The sequence below is a fragment of the Pezoporus wallicus genome, unplaced genomic scaffold (genome assembly GCF_028554395.1).
Source record: "Pezoporus wallicus isolate ANWC-B61680 ecotype Strahan unplaced genomic scaffold, APGP_CSIRO_Pwel_v1 contig_1181, whole genome shotgun sequence".
NCBI classification, from domain to species: Eukaryota; Metazoa; Chordata; class Aves; order Psittaciformes; family Psittacidae; genus Pezoporus; species Pezoporus wallicus.
The window spans coordinates 675,691-690,232 of NW_026641428.1; the positions used below are offsets into that span (position 1 = coordinate 675,691).

At 38.2% G+C, this 14,542-nt stretch overlaps 1 protein-coding gene across 3 annotated transcripts in view; it reads right to left on the reverse strand.

Moving 5' to 3' along the window:
- Positions 1-1,342: 1,342 nt before the first annotated feature.
- Positions 1,343-14,542, reverse strand: part of ITGB6 (integrin subunit beta 6) — a 30,459-nt gene continuing 17,259 nt past the window's right edge. For 2 of the 3 annotated variants that reach the window (XM_057423851.1, XM_057423852.1), the window contains 7 exons: positions 13,713-13,847; positions 13,080-13,497; positions 11,897-12,119; positions 9,040-9,137; positions 4,299-4,418; positions 2,705-2,871; positions 1,343-1,532 (listed from right to left, as the gene is read on the reverse strand). In XM_057423851.1, coding sequence (XP_057279834.1) covers positions 1,431-1,532; positions 2,705-2,871; positions 4,299-4,418; positions 9,040-9,137; positions 11,897-12,119; positions 13,080-13,497; positions 13,713-13,847 — 1,263 coding nt within the window. In that variant the 3' untranslated portion in view covers positions 1,343-1,430. The remainder of the gene's footprint in view (positions 1,533-2,704; positions 2,872-4,298; positions 4,419-9,039; positions 9,138-11,896; positions 12,120-13,079; positions 13,498-13,712; positions 13,848-14,542) is intronic. The other variant, XM_057423853.1, reaches the window with a different exon arrangement.

Sequence of the window (14,542 nt, forward strand, 5' to 3'; positions counted from 1 at the left end):
TGTCTAAGAAGTCTTCTTTTGTAAGTACATTCATATGTACATTTTGACTGTCTGTTCCAGAGTACTAAAAATGCAGATGAAAAGTGGTATTAAAAAGTAAAGTACATATTGTTAGTTTAAAATAGCCCAATAATGTAATTTTTCATGCCAGCATGTTTGCTGATTTTGTTGTTGTTTTTTTTTTTCCCCCCTGGTTCTATGCATGATAACGGCATTACAATTTAAGAATTTATGGCAAGTCAGGAGTAACTAGCTACAACTGAGATTTAAAAAGCTCATTATTGTCTTGGAAATGAATATGAAGTGGCATCCATAGATCTGTTTGTTACTCAGTTTGGAAAAAAAACAGAAAATGGCCCAAAAAAAGCTGAATACATTATTTCACACATGAATAAATGGTTTGAGTGCTGGGCATTGAAAGAACCTCACAATTTTGGTTATATCAACAAAAGATTACTGTCTTTGTGTGTGATACTGAGTCTTTGTGTGTGATCTTTTCCCGCATCTAAAGGGCTTCTGCAACTGTTCATGTAATGGTCCAGCATGCAAGGTTTATTTTGAGTGCCTAAAGGGTGAAATGGAGTTCTGATAATCCTCTGGTTTAAAGTTTCTTTACCAGGGTCTCTAATCTACAATTGTTTCTCTTTTGCTCTGGATCCTCTCTACTGGAATTTAAAGGAAAGAAAGAAAGAAAAAAAAATTAAAAAGAAAAAGCAGTTTATGTCTGGAACAGGAAACAACTCTGCAAGTGAATGAGGGCTTGATTTAACTTTCCCTGAGAAAACCGCAGGGACTGGCTTCTTAAAGAACATCAAACAGCAACAAGGACAAGGAAAGAGGGAAACACAGCAAGAAAGAAGAATTAGAGAGATGTTTCTGTATACCTTAGGTGCACAGAAGATGGGTAATAATACTACTTGTTTCTGATGAAAGACTACTGGGTCACACAAGTGCTATGAGGAACCTCTAACCTCAGTAGTTTAAGCTGCATTCCTGAAAAAATTATCTTCTAAAATTTAATCCAGCCCACCAAATAGACTGGTACAAATACATTCCTTAATACAAATATATGGGATTGGAATTCAGTATACAGCTCATTGTATATACCTAATTTCACAAAATAGGCTATACAATATACATATTATGATTTTAAATCCTCACTATTAATGAAAAAAATAAAAATATTTGTGATGCTATTTTGGTTTTTTTAAGATTGAGGGCTTTAATATTAAAGTTGGTGTGTTTTTTTTAATATTTCTAACTTTTACCATTCATATGTTATCTATAGTTTTGCCAACACAAGACAGATTTTCTCTGACAAAATGGTTATACCACTGTAATGTGTAAACAAACATCACCTAATCAGCTGAGAAGAAACAAGTGGTTTTAGATTTCCTTCCAGTAAAACTAAGTTTGTAGTGTTGGAGGTGCTAACAGGAATCTGCAGCCATGGCCCCTTTTTGCTTTTCTTGATTCTTGTAAGTTACGTTCTTAAAAGTGGTTGTTGAGCCTCTGTACAGTGGATTTGTTTCCTAAAAAAAAAAAAAAGAAGCAAACACAAACAGAAGAAAGGGAGTCAGGCAATGTTTAACTCATTTTGTCATAGCTTCAGCTGCAAGCAAAAGTAGCTGCATACCGTTGCCTTGAGTGTCACTCTGCAGTAAAGGGATCATTTTGGTCCATGATTCCTGACCCAGCGTTACAGTGCAGGTTGTACATGCACCAGATAGTATCACTCTGCTTCCCGATGTGCAGAAGATGATTTGTATGCTACTTTGTGAGAAACTCCGGCCAGAGACCTGCCTGGCCCAGCAATGTACTTCCAACAGCGGGCAAATCAGGCTGCCAAGGAAAAGCTGACACACATTTCACAAATCTCCAGGGTCAGAGGGGCTGTCTTCCCCTTATGGATTTGTCTGTAGACATTTTGAATCCATGCAAACTTTTATCATCCAGAATATCTTTGGAAGCAAATGGTATGCCCTAAGCACGTATTGTGTAATAATGCCTTTTGACGTCTTTGGAGCTTGGTATCTCACTAATATGAGAAAGCCAGCATACCACTTGTCCTTCTGACACCCACCAAAAATGCTTACTCAACATACTTTTTTCCAAAGAACCTCAGAAGTCTTAAAGATTTTGCAAAGAACAAAAAAGCCAACGGCAGAAAGGAAAGAAGAAAAGGGAACATGTGGTAAAAGCTTGCATTAAGCACCCACAAGCTATAGATAGGAAATATGGCCTGAATTTTTTTGTTCTTTTACCTGCATTTTGGACAGCCTACATTCATTGCTGCTCTGTGTAAGTCAGCTTACATTATTACACAGGGGTCACCAGTAATGTCTCTTTCCTAAAATGGGCTCTGTTTCTAGGAAGAGGGGTACACCTCTGATAATCACATAGGCAGTGAATAACTTTGCTAAGATTACTCAAAGTTAAGGTACTAATTAAAAAAAGAACTAATAGAAAATGTTATCTACATGCTTTGACATGTGGAAGGAATTAAACCAGGTGATCAAATTCTAGCTATTTTTCATACCTAAAAAAATCCTAATTGCACTTTATGGAATACTGTATGCAGTGAAAAGCTACAAGTAAAATCTATCAATGTAAAAGAACAAAACCAAGACAGATGATTTTAAAGGCTGTTGTGCACCATGCAACTAAATTAAAGAATCTTGTATAAAATTCATTCATAACATACTGTTTGCCATTTAACGTTTGATTTTTCCACTTCAAACTTGGCCACCTCTTTTCGGTCCTGAACTGACACCAGTAGTTTCCATGTACAAAGTAAAACAATGCCAATGAGAAGGATAGCAAGGATGACACCCACCATTATCACTGGAATATTTGGAAGCTGTGGGCAATCTGTGGAAACAAAAACAATTATGACTGTGGATATCTAATCAATAAATTCTAGGCAATCAAAAACAGCCAAGAGGCATGCTGGGCTTTTCATTTACTGAGAACTGTGCATGCCTTTTACTTCAAGTCCATGTTGTTTTTCTCCTGTTAGCTGCTAAACTGGCTAAGTGTGAAACTGGCTGAAAAATACTGCATTAAAATGTTACAAAAATTAATTGCTAACTTCTTCCCCTGGTAGTTTACTGTGTCAGTTAACAGCTGCTGGATAGAGCTTTTCTGGAGGCCTTATCTCAGTTCACGTTTGCACACATTGCAGCCACCACAGCGCAGTAGCTTCAAGGCCCAGGAGCTGAACAGCATATGACTACACAGCTGGTTATTGTAGAGTGATGGGAGGGCCACTACACAGGGTTTAATGAGCTGGGTCTCCCTTAAGATATTTATTTCACTTTTTCTTTTATTCAGATCTACATAAAATGCATAGTAAATGTATTTAATAAAGAGAAAAATCTTACTCTTAAATTCTTGACTCTTAGGGGTGTAGTTTACAAAGGGATGTGCTTCTTTAGTACTAGCTTTGTTATAACTGTCTTTGGTTTTGTGTAGGTTACAGTTCCAGCAGAACACTCTTATGGTGGAAGCTGCTTTTATCTGTGCAGTGAGATCACTTTTATTCTAACATGTATGCTAGACAAAGGCTTCAGAAAGGGTTAAAAAATCAGTGCCATTTGTGCTAACAGAACAAGGCTACAAATCTGCTTTCTCTAAAACTAAAAAACATTTAACCCTGAGACACTGGGTGTGTCAAAACAAGCAAACAAACAGAAGTATTTTTATTGCCTGGAAACTAAAGTGTTTGGCAGATGAAAAGCAGTGTCTGTGTTCTTTTCTGTCCTACATAATTAGAAGCTTTAATGAAACATCAGTAGTGAAGTAGCAGCAAATAAAGTAGCAATAAAATGAAAGGATATAAAGAGATCTGTTGAATATCAGTTATGTAAAATATTCAAAACTTAATGGTACTGGAACAATAAAGGTAATTATAAATGTGTTCATCAGGTATACCCACTTAGATTGTCTTGGATATTTGTCCATTTTCGAAATATATGTAATTTCAAAGTGACTTATAGTTTTCTCATATAATGCAAAAGACATTTGGTATTATCATCTTTGATTTACACAAGGATTTAGAAAAAATAACTTACTCTTGCAGCCCAGGGATCATTCTGACAATCTTTCATTAAAGGCCAAGTATTTATTTTACTAGTGCATGAAACAAGTACTTGAGGAGGTGGTCTTCTAGCTGGGCAGAAGTGAGCTATAAACACAAGGAAGTTCAGTGCTGCTTAAAAATGCTCAGCTTCTAGATAGCTCACCTTGCCTGCATTTTAAATTCGATTTATGTAGAAAAAGCAATATTCACCGCTTACCTTTCTGTTCTATGCTATGAATGATTGTCCTTCCCTGTTCATCCACAGCCAGTAGAAATGTGGTTATACATTCATTTTCCCACTGCAAAGAGCAGGGAATGGATTTATCCTCTGAATAATCTGCAGAGGGAAGGAGAGAAAGTCATTGTTCAAATCAGATGAAATTTAACATGTAATAGCAAAAGAGACTGCTGGCATTGTGTTTGTCACAGCCTCATCTGTGGATGGTAAAGAGTGAAGGATGAAAGCAGAAATAACCTCAGAATTTCTACAAAATTTAACAACCTTTCTTTTAACCCAAGCTTTGTTTTGTTTCCAGTTTTCCACTTCTATCTTCAAAGAGCAGATTCAGGTGTTGTCAATCTGCACTGACCACATAGTGTACTGTGAATTTCAATGAATTGGAAGTGCTTCCAAGATGCTTTACCACCAGCTGTATAGGAAATGTAATAGTCCCCAGTTACAGGACAAAGTAAACAGTATGTTCTCTTTGGTTTACAGCTACTCTTACCATGTCTAGATTATGTTTCAGAAGTAGACATACATACAGCAATGGATAATGTTAAAAGGGCTGCATTTATTTCTTCCACAGTAGCCCTCCCAAAGATTAGCGTGTCCAGCACTGTCACAATGGTAAATATAGATTAATAACAGAAACTGTGATTCTAGGATCTTTGTAATGTGATTCTGAGGGAAGCAGATAAAAAGTGATCTGAGATGACACTCTGGCCCCATTTATTTGTCTCTCAATTTCATGCAGATCTGCACCAAAAAAAAATCTATATATTTTATTTTTTTTTTCCATATAATTTCTAACCAGGAAGCCTTTTCTGCTGAGAAAACTTCATCCACAGGGAACAGAGAGGCAGGAGGAAGCTGGCTCTAAGAGACAATGTAAGGCAAATGATTGAAAATCGAGACTGCAGGTCCAGAGCCAGAAATACCGTAATTTGAAGCCTAACAATTACATAGTATTTTTATAGAGCAAAACATCTGACCTCACAATACCTTTGGGGCTGAAGACTTACTATATTTCCGTATAACCCACTATTTTTACAGCACTGGAAATCTAGGTATGCTTTTCAATACATTTTTTAGAAAATCTTCTTAGGTGTTGTTTTTAGAGGTAAGAAAAAACAGTAAATTTCTCAAGCATTTCCTTAAAAATAGTTGTCACTTTCCATTATTTCTTAGCCATTTAAAACTCTTTCTAAAATTTCATAAGCAACTGTGCTGAAAATCTTAAGTTCTCAAAATTAGTAATGAAATACAAAGCAGGAATCAGACAGGATATGGATTTTTAAAAGTGCTTAAAAAAGTGCTTTTAAAAAAGTGCTCACTTTTCTTTCTGGTGTTTTTGTCTATATTGCTTATTGTCAGAAAGTCTGGTCTTACAGACAGCACTGCTGAACACCATACAAAATATGAAAGTATAAATAGGGGACTGCCCTAGAGACCTTTTCTCTGCTTGTTATAAAAAGATAATCACATCTGGGTAGATTTTAATGGAAACATGCTAATGATTTGTGATACTCTTGTACTTAACCTGTTGCCTGTCCTGAGTGGCAGAGCAATGTGTTGTCTATCAAGGTGACAGACAGACAAGACTTGCTGATTTAACAAGATTTGGTTTTGTTAGAAGAGCCACAAACTGCAGACTGAGTGTGCTGATTTAATAGCACTCATTACTAGTCACAACTCCAGTAATGCTGTCACAAGTTTTGCAATATTGGTTGTTTCCCAATTCTTTCAAGCAAGAACATCCAGAGAATATTAGCTTGCTCAAAAAAAAAAAAAAAGGAAAAGGATAGTTGTTAGCTGTCCTGAAGGCAGAGACAAACTTGCAGGCATATTCCAAATATCATCCAAAAGGCAGTAACTGCAAATATATTAGTTATATCTAAATTGTAACTTTTAATTTCAGACCAAGGGGAGAAGAAATCTGATCGTGTGCAAGGATGAAGAAATTAAAGCAAAGATGCCAGTTCAAGCCATTCAAAATGCTGCTTACGCTTAGTATTTTCATTTCTCTGATGTTATTTTTAGGATGAAGGATCACTAAGAGAGACTATTGCATACATGATTTTCAGTTCATCAGCACTAAAATTTGCCTAGGTAGGTAAACTGCTGTAATTTGCACCTGTGTAATTTTCTGCATTCTGCAGTAAACCATCATACTTCTCCCACTTCTGCCTGCAACCTAATTCCATTAATTTCAGTGGTATTTAAAATCACTGGAAGAATAATTGTGTAAGAGTGGTAAGCTGGAGCTCCAAGGTGCTATTTCTTAGCAGATACTTAGATAAAAGATTCAACAACAACCAAAAATTGACTGCAAATTTAAATGTCATTATACCCTTTCTTATTTGTCCTTTGCTCAACAAAATGCTGGTTTTGAACAGCTTCATGTCACTTTGAGTCAGAACAACAGAGCAGTGCTAACACAGGGATTTATTCAGGCTCTAGCATCCAGTTTGTTGCTGTACTGGGAATTTTTGTGGTGTCAACACTCTAGGGTAGGAAAAACTCAGTTTCTCTGAGGAAAGTGTAAGAGTCCATACTGGGCTTGTGGCAGAAGCAGCCTGGTGCCCTGTGGCTGGGGTGGTGGCAGGAGCCACTTTAGTAATCGGTTCTTCCTGGGTAGCAAGTAGAGCAACAGGGGCTCCTCTTACACCCATCTGGCAAAGGAGGATTATCCCTATTTAATATTCAAATCTTAAAAATGGCTGAAAATAAAGACTCAAAAGTGATGCCTGCTGTGGAGATAAGCCCAGTAAATGTGAACCCATCAGCACCTCTGGAGTTGCTGTACCATCCTGTGTCCTACTGGATCCCCAGGCAGGCTCAGAGGCTAAAACATGCATTCCCATGAAAAAGGAAAATGCAAAGCCTACGCTTTTTTTATTGCTCCACATTTCCAGTCATTGGGTTGCGACATACGCATGCAAAAGAGAAAGCAAATCTTTAAAGTGCTAATATTTTATTTAACCTTGAGCTGTTTCTAGTTTTCAAAAAGCCTTGAAGCATTAAAGAAACTGAAATATAAACCAGAAAGCAGCAGTATGCTACTGGATGAAGCTGCTCAATAATCTGTCTGAAATATGTGGTGGGCTAGTTATACCACTTTCAAAATCCTTTTTTTTTTTGTTTAGGTAAAACAATTTTGATTTCGGGATAAGTGCTTTACTATTATTCTGAAAACTAATTTTTTTACCTTTCGGGACTTCTTAATGAGGCAACCTTTCTGCCAAATCCTCTGAGCTATTACACAAGCATTTAAGATGAAACAGAGTTTGCAACAGCCTCTTCATTTGTTTTGGGGGGGGTTTTGAGGGGTTAGGATGGGAACAGTTACCCAGCCCTCACTACAGCAGTTGCTGTAACTGCTGCAAATAAATCTTAAATCTAAAGTGGTAACTAACAGTCCCAATCAGCGAAGCACAGGACTTGCGAAAAAGGAAATAAGCAGGAACAGGAGATGGTGTTGTCATGCTCATATTCCTGTGACCTCTGTGTATGTGAACAGAGCCACGTAAGCAACTGTTTCTGCTCTTGATTATTATTCATTATATTTGAAAGTAGAATATATTATATATTCCTAGCCACAAATATATGCCATCTGGCAACAACAACCCGAAAACTTTACTAAATAGTGCTTATATGCTTTTGAAGCTTGCAAGGACAATTTTATGTTTATAAACAAATATTGATGTCTAGGAAGGCAAAGCATGATAATAATTTTAATAAAACCACAACATTACAATTAGTTTTCATTAAGGCAACATTTGCAACTTTTGAGCTCTGCATTATGGAGTAATGACATCAAAACCAAAAGGCAGATCTTTGTTGAACATCAGTGAAATTTATGCATGCATGCATGCATACATGCAGCTCTGAATGGGCTTCCAACAGTTTGTAGGCACAAACCTTAGATGTGCATACAGCATTCTGCATTGTCATCCTAGTTCTTACATATGTCTTACTTAATGCTTATCCACATCTGTGATGTGGATAGATTGTAGCTATGTCCTGCTTCACCTAACAATTGCATTTTACCATGCGATAGAGACCAGAATTGCCATTAGAATAAGTACAGACTGCCTACTGAACAGGCAAGTCCCTTCCGCTACAGTAAAGAAAAAGATGCACTATTTCAGTTAAAGTTTGGTGGGGTTTTGGTTGTGGTTTTTTTCTTTTACTTTTTTTTTCTTTTCCTGAGAGCAATATTTTATTCAAGGTTAATTCTTACTCCACAAATTCCAATTGATGGAAGGCAGTTTTGAATTAAAGCAAACAACTGAAAGATGTGCTTAGTCTCTGGAATACTAGAAAAGTCTTTGCCACAGGTTAAAGGGCTGTGTCTAGTTGCCAGCTGTAATTAAGAGTCTGCATAAGGACTGGAGCCAGGTTTTGCATTCGTATGATAAAAAAAGCCACACTGGAGCTCCTGGTACAGGCATGATATAAACTGAGGGGCCTTCATTAGCCACTGATTTATTAAATCCTATGCTTTTTACATAAACTGCTTAGAAAGCAGGCATGATCCAATGAGTTAACCGGGAAGGATAATACCAGCCGTGGTCTGTATTTCCTACTTACCACAGAACTGTAGAAAAGCAGCAATTGCCTCATAAGCCTTAATACAATTCCATGGCAGAACAACGAGGCTACTTTCTGCTACTGAAAGTGGAAACTATCACTAATCACACACACACAGAAAAGGAAGACTGAGTGTACAAACCCTTTGTGGTGCTGACAGTTGCATCAACCAATTTGCATTTTTCACTGCATTCTCCCGGTGACTTGTCATCGGAAGCCAAGTGACATTCCACACAACTCCTGTATAAAATAATTCAGTAGCTCATCAATCTCTGCCTGTCACAAAGCAACAATACAAAAGCCTGAGCGTATGCATCTGCATTTTAAAAGGAAGCTAAACAAAAGGTCTTGTACTATGGATACTGTAGTTCTCAGAAATATGATAGGTATTGCCACCAACACCCCCCCCCCCCCAAATAAAGGTATTGTGGATAAGCTCTTTCTTGTCCTCTTTTCTCTCCCAGCTAATTAGCTACCAGACAGAACCCCAGGCAACATTATTCATGTCGGTCTATCAAAGACATGGAGTTACTCACACATAACATTCATTTTCAAAAAGAAATATTCTGAACTACGCTTACGCTAAATACCAGCCAAAGGAATGTCTATTGGATGAACAATATCTGAAATAGACTTCAGAGAGATCAAGCTGGGGCACCTACTATAATTCTTCCTTTGCTGAAACTCTGTTGAATAATGTATTAAAACACTATTCAGGTATCTCAGCAGATGTCTCTTGAATGCAATTATTTGTCTCAGGAATTATTTACTTAGATCCTAATTATAATAATGCAATTTACTGTAAAATTGTTTACTTTATTTAATGGTGAAATGACTGCAATAGTCTTTCAAAACACAGAATCTAAACCAATTCCTTTAGAAATCATTGAAAATCTTCCCAGAAATTCAGTGAGGATTTTAATAAATCCAGAGTTTATTCATGGAAAAAGAAAACAGTGAAATATTCATATATGAAAATTTCTGATGCAAAATGTATCTTGCTGATTCTTTACAAACAACTTCAGCTCAACTGATGGGCTGAGACTCTGAGAAGCAGCCTGAAGGACTGATTGCGAAAAGAAAAGAGAAAAGAGAAGAAAAGAGAAGAAAAGAGAAGAAAAGAGAAGAAAAGAGAAGAAAAGAGAAGAAAAGAGAAGAAAAGAGAAGAAAAGAGAAGAAAAGAGAAGAAAAGAAAAGAAAAGAAAAGAAAAGAAAAGAAAAGAAAAGAAAAGAAAAGAAAAGAAAAGAAAAGAAAAGAAAAGAAAAGAAAAGAAAAGAAAAGAAAAGAAAAGAAAAGAAAAGAAAGAAAAGAAAAGAAAAGAAAGAAAAGGAGGAACTGCAACAAAACATCCCCAAAACCCTTGGCCATCTCCTGTTGCACTGAGTTACATATATCCATGGGAATATGCTGAGACTGCAGAGATTATCTTCACAAGATGCAGATGACCTTACCACTCACTCTGGAGATGGCCAAATAGTAAAAGCGAGCAGGTAATGAGATAGCCTCTATCTCATGGAGAAAAATTCAGTGTTGTTGGTGTTTTTGTCATATTTGCCATGTTTCTCATACAACCACTCTTTTCCTCAGCTGCCTAGCCATTGATCTCCATCCCCTCTGACCTGGTCTTTCAGCTTTCTCAGTTACCCTACTCAGGTATTCCCAATGTTTTCTCTCTTTTGACTTTCCTTGCCTTGTATTTCAGCAAGGAAAAACACTGAAACAGAGAGAAAAGATCTAACACTGCATACAATATACATGTTTAAATAGGCTAATGTAATGCCCATTGTGTAACTTTATATTTCTTATTCTCTGCCAAATTGGGCAGAAGAAAGCAGCAGCATTATCCCTCATGTTTAGAGTAGTTGCATGCAGAATTTCTCTTTATTTAAAGCTTTGAACAAACCTATAGGCTCACTTTTGTGGGTCAAATTCAGCACTAATATAAGTGGCAATTTAATCACATGCCATAGAAGAGTTTCTCATCTCAGATACAGGGTTGGCTGCAACAGCAAACATGCGAAAAACACTGGTGGAGAGTGGCTGTGGAAGAGAAATGAGCTTCAACTGAGTAAGTAGACATGACATCGTCATGAAACATTAATGCAACTTAAACTGACTTGGCACTCAGCAAGCAAAAATAGGGGCATTAATAACACGTTCTGTGGAGCCTGATTTGTCTTCTAGCTTAAATTTCTACTAAAACCTGCTTATTTTGGGCTGACTTTAGCCCTGCAAGAGTTCACAAAATACAAGCATAAGCATGGGTTTACTTTGAGTGGTCAGCTTTATGTCACACATATTTTTGGTTGCTTTTCCTATCATGCACTGTAGCATACACCATGCATCACAGCAGGAAAGTTACATAAATTTTGTATGCTCAGTGAACAGAAGACACTTGACCATTTACAATCAATTTATCATCAAATTATATATGACATACAGCTACCCACTGATTTCATCCCCAGACTGCAACCTAATTTATCATAGTTGGGCCTCTTTGATTCACCCAAGTTAACTGAATTTGGACTATGAATTTCACATGTATAAAGCCTGAGCAGGCAGTGTGACCTTATTCATAGGCATGAGAGCAGTAATACAAATGCCATTTTTTTCTGCGAGTCCTCATTTTTGCTGTATCAGCAATACTGAGATGATTTCAATCTGTACTGTGAACTGGAAGGAGATTCATCTGGTTTTATCTGATGTTATCACATAAAGTCACCATTCTGGTTAATTGGACAGCCAGGGACAGCAGTGGAAGCGTGATGCTTTACTTCTGCTGCTTGAAGAGGATTAAATCGTATTCCAGAAAGCTCTTTTACAAGAGCAATACCAATAAATGGTAGATGTACAAGTCATGACTATGCCTCTCAAAGGGCAAAAAAGCTCTTGGCTTCTGGTCTGTAAATCCAGTTTACAGTAGTGACAGTAAGCACACTGCTGAGGCAGCATAGGAAAGAGACACCTGGATGATACAAACATAAAACTAGCACATTACCGCCTGGAACTGCAAGGGTCACCGCAGAGAGGACATTTTTCACAAGTCTGGCCTGAAGCTCCTGGATGGGTGCAAGCACAAGACCCACAGACACATTCGCCTCTCCCATTGCACAGTGTCCCATCCTCAGCAATGCAAGCTCTGGTGTCAGTTGTGCAATTACAGTATTCACCAGTCCATCCACTGTGGCACATGCATTCCCCACAGTCACAGTCACCATTACCTGGAAAAAACATTTATTATACTTCAGATCAGTTTCTTAGTATGAATCTGAATGATAGCCTTTGAAATTGTTCTCCTTAATAGCAGATATTTTCCCCTCTCCAACTCTTCTCACTCTTAAACGTCTTTCTTCTTCCCACAGCATTTGCAGTGTTAAGCCAGAGGATCAAATTTTCACTTAGACTGGCTGTAAGCCAAATGCAGCTCCATTCTCTTCACTGGAGTCCTCCACACAGATCGTATCTCCCAACAGTAAACAACCTAATCAGTAAATCCTCTTTCATTTATAGCAGCAGAATTTCAGCCTATCTGTTCAGCACTCTTGTTGCTGGTTCCTGACAGTTTAACTATTCCCATTGTTTTAGTAGAATCACTTCTGATTTATAATGGCATAGCCCAGGAAAACAATTATAAAAACAAATTCTCAAATTCTGATTATATCCTACTAACAAGGACACTAAGGCAAACCAAGAATAATAGAGGTTACTGTGTTAAAATTCTAAAAAGATCAGAATTATCCTAAAAAGTGATTAAGATTAATCAATTAATATTGCTATGCTTTGATAATGATGTCGGAGTGAAATTGTACACTGTCAATACACTTACCTAATGTCATGTATGTATGTCAGATGTATGTCAATATACTCACCTAAACTTTCTTGGAGCTACAATCATCAATAGCCATTAAAAGTCTGATTGAGTGTGATGGTAGCCAATATGGCCCAGTAAAGCCATACCAATTAGACTAGCTATGGAGTGGTTAAAGGTGTCTCATTTTTAAATTTGAAAACAGAGTTAAAAATTGCTTCTTAAGATCACTCAGAAATGGTAAAGTACACTTTATGCAGCATTGAGTGCAAGTGCAGATATGATGCAAATGCAGATTCACAAGCTCACAGCTAAGAGCTAGACAATAAAACTCTAAAATGCAGACATGAAAAATACCATCAAGGGACCATACCTGCACACTGGAGCCCTCTGTGTCTCACACATGAGAAGTCATCGCATTCACAGCGTGGCCCGTACACCTTTCCATACAGGGAGAGGTGGCAGACGCACTGCCCGCAGTAGCAGTCACCTCTCCCGCTGCAGGAGCTCTGCTCTGCTGAGCCCTTGCAGGAGCTGGTGTTGAGGGAGCTCTCGTCACATTCACAGTGTGGCCCCACGTACCCTGGGCTGCAGATGCACACCCCGCACTCAAACGATCCTTTCCCGTTGTTGCATTTTGGGCTGTTCATCTCAGCCTTTGCCTGACAGCTACAGCCGCACTGGGGATCAATCTCCATTTCCAGCATGTCACTGAGCCCCACTGGTTTTATCACAATATGCCTTCTGTTTTTTTCACAAGAGGAGAGACTTACAGTCATGTTGAAAGAGACCTGGAAGAGAAGATGGTGTCTGTTTGGAGCTGCAGCACACGTAGCTCTGCAGGGTACTCTGGAAGCACATGCAGAGGACAGAACAGGAGGGTCACAGATACCACCTACTTTTCTGTAACTTTTTCAGAGGAAGATTTCTTAAAGAGCTACCTCTCTGCCTTGGTGTCTTACCTTCTCTGGGCTTCAAGTCTTTTGAGAATTTGTGCTTTACTTACTGTGTCTCCCACTTTTACATGAGAACATTTCCTCTGATGTGGAAAAAAGGTCCCATTGTTACAGATGGCTGTGAAAGAGAGATTGAGACCTTCTGTCTCTCCCAGGATCTCCAGCTCCACCTCGGACCTCAGCTCCTTAAAGGAAAAAGGTGTGAGAAGAATGGAGCAATAACACTGCCAAGAGCACTACTGCTCCATGTCTGTGGAAGATAGACTGTAACTTACCCTGACTTACACAGGTAAATCTGTGGATTTGGCACTTTATTTACAGAACTTCTCTAGTGCAAAAAAAATGGGGAATGAACAAAACCAGTGCTGACAGAACCAGCTTTCAGTGGGAAGCAATGGTGGTATCAGTTTAATATCCACTATCACGGGGCTTATTTCCTGCCCTTGCAGGAGAATAAATTCAATGTTTTATTAAATCATCTTTCATTATTAAGTGCTCTGCTGGCTGATACAGGTTTTCCTTCAGCTCTGGTCTTACTGAGGAAAGGATTTGTCTCCCTGATTGCATTGCTAGCACTGGGCTTTTCCTGATTAGCTAGCCTATGTCAATATTGCTCCCTCTTTATCTCTTCTGGTAGAATTTCCTGGCAGGCTGTTACACAAAGACAGGCAGGGTAGAAGAGGAGGAGCCGCACTATGTTAAGAAGAACCTTGGATGTATAAAAGTCAACTATGGTGATTGCAGAAGTCCTGTTGAATGCCTGTGAGTCAAGATCAGAGAGGTTGTTTCCAAGGGGAATCTTACAGTAGGCATTTGCTGCTGACCTCCAAACCAAGGTGATAAGGCCAATGAAGCAATATTTGGGTCACTTGAGCAAGCG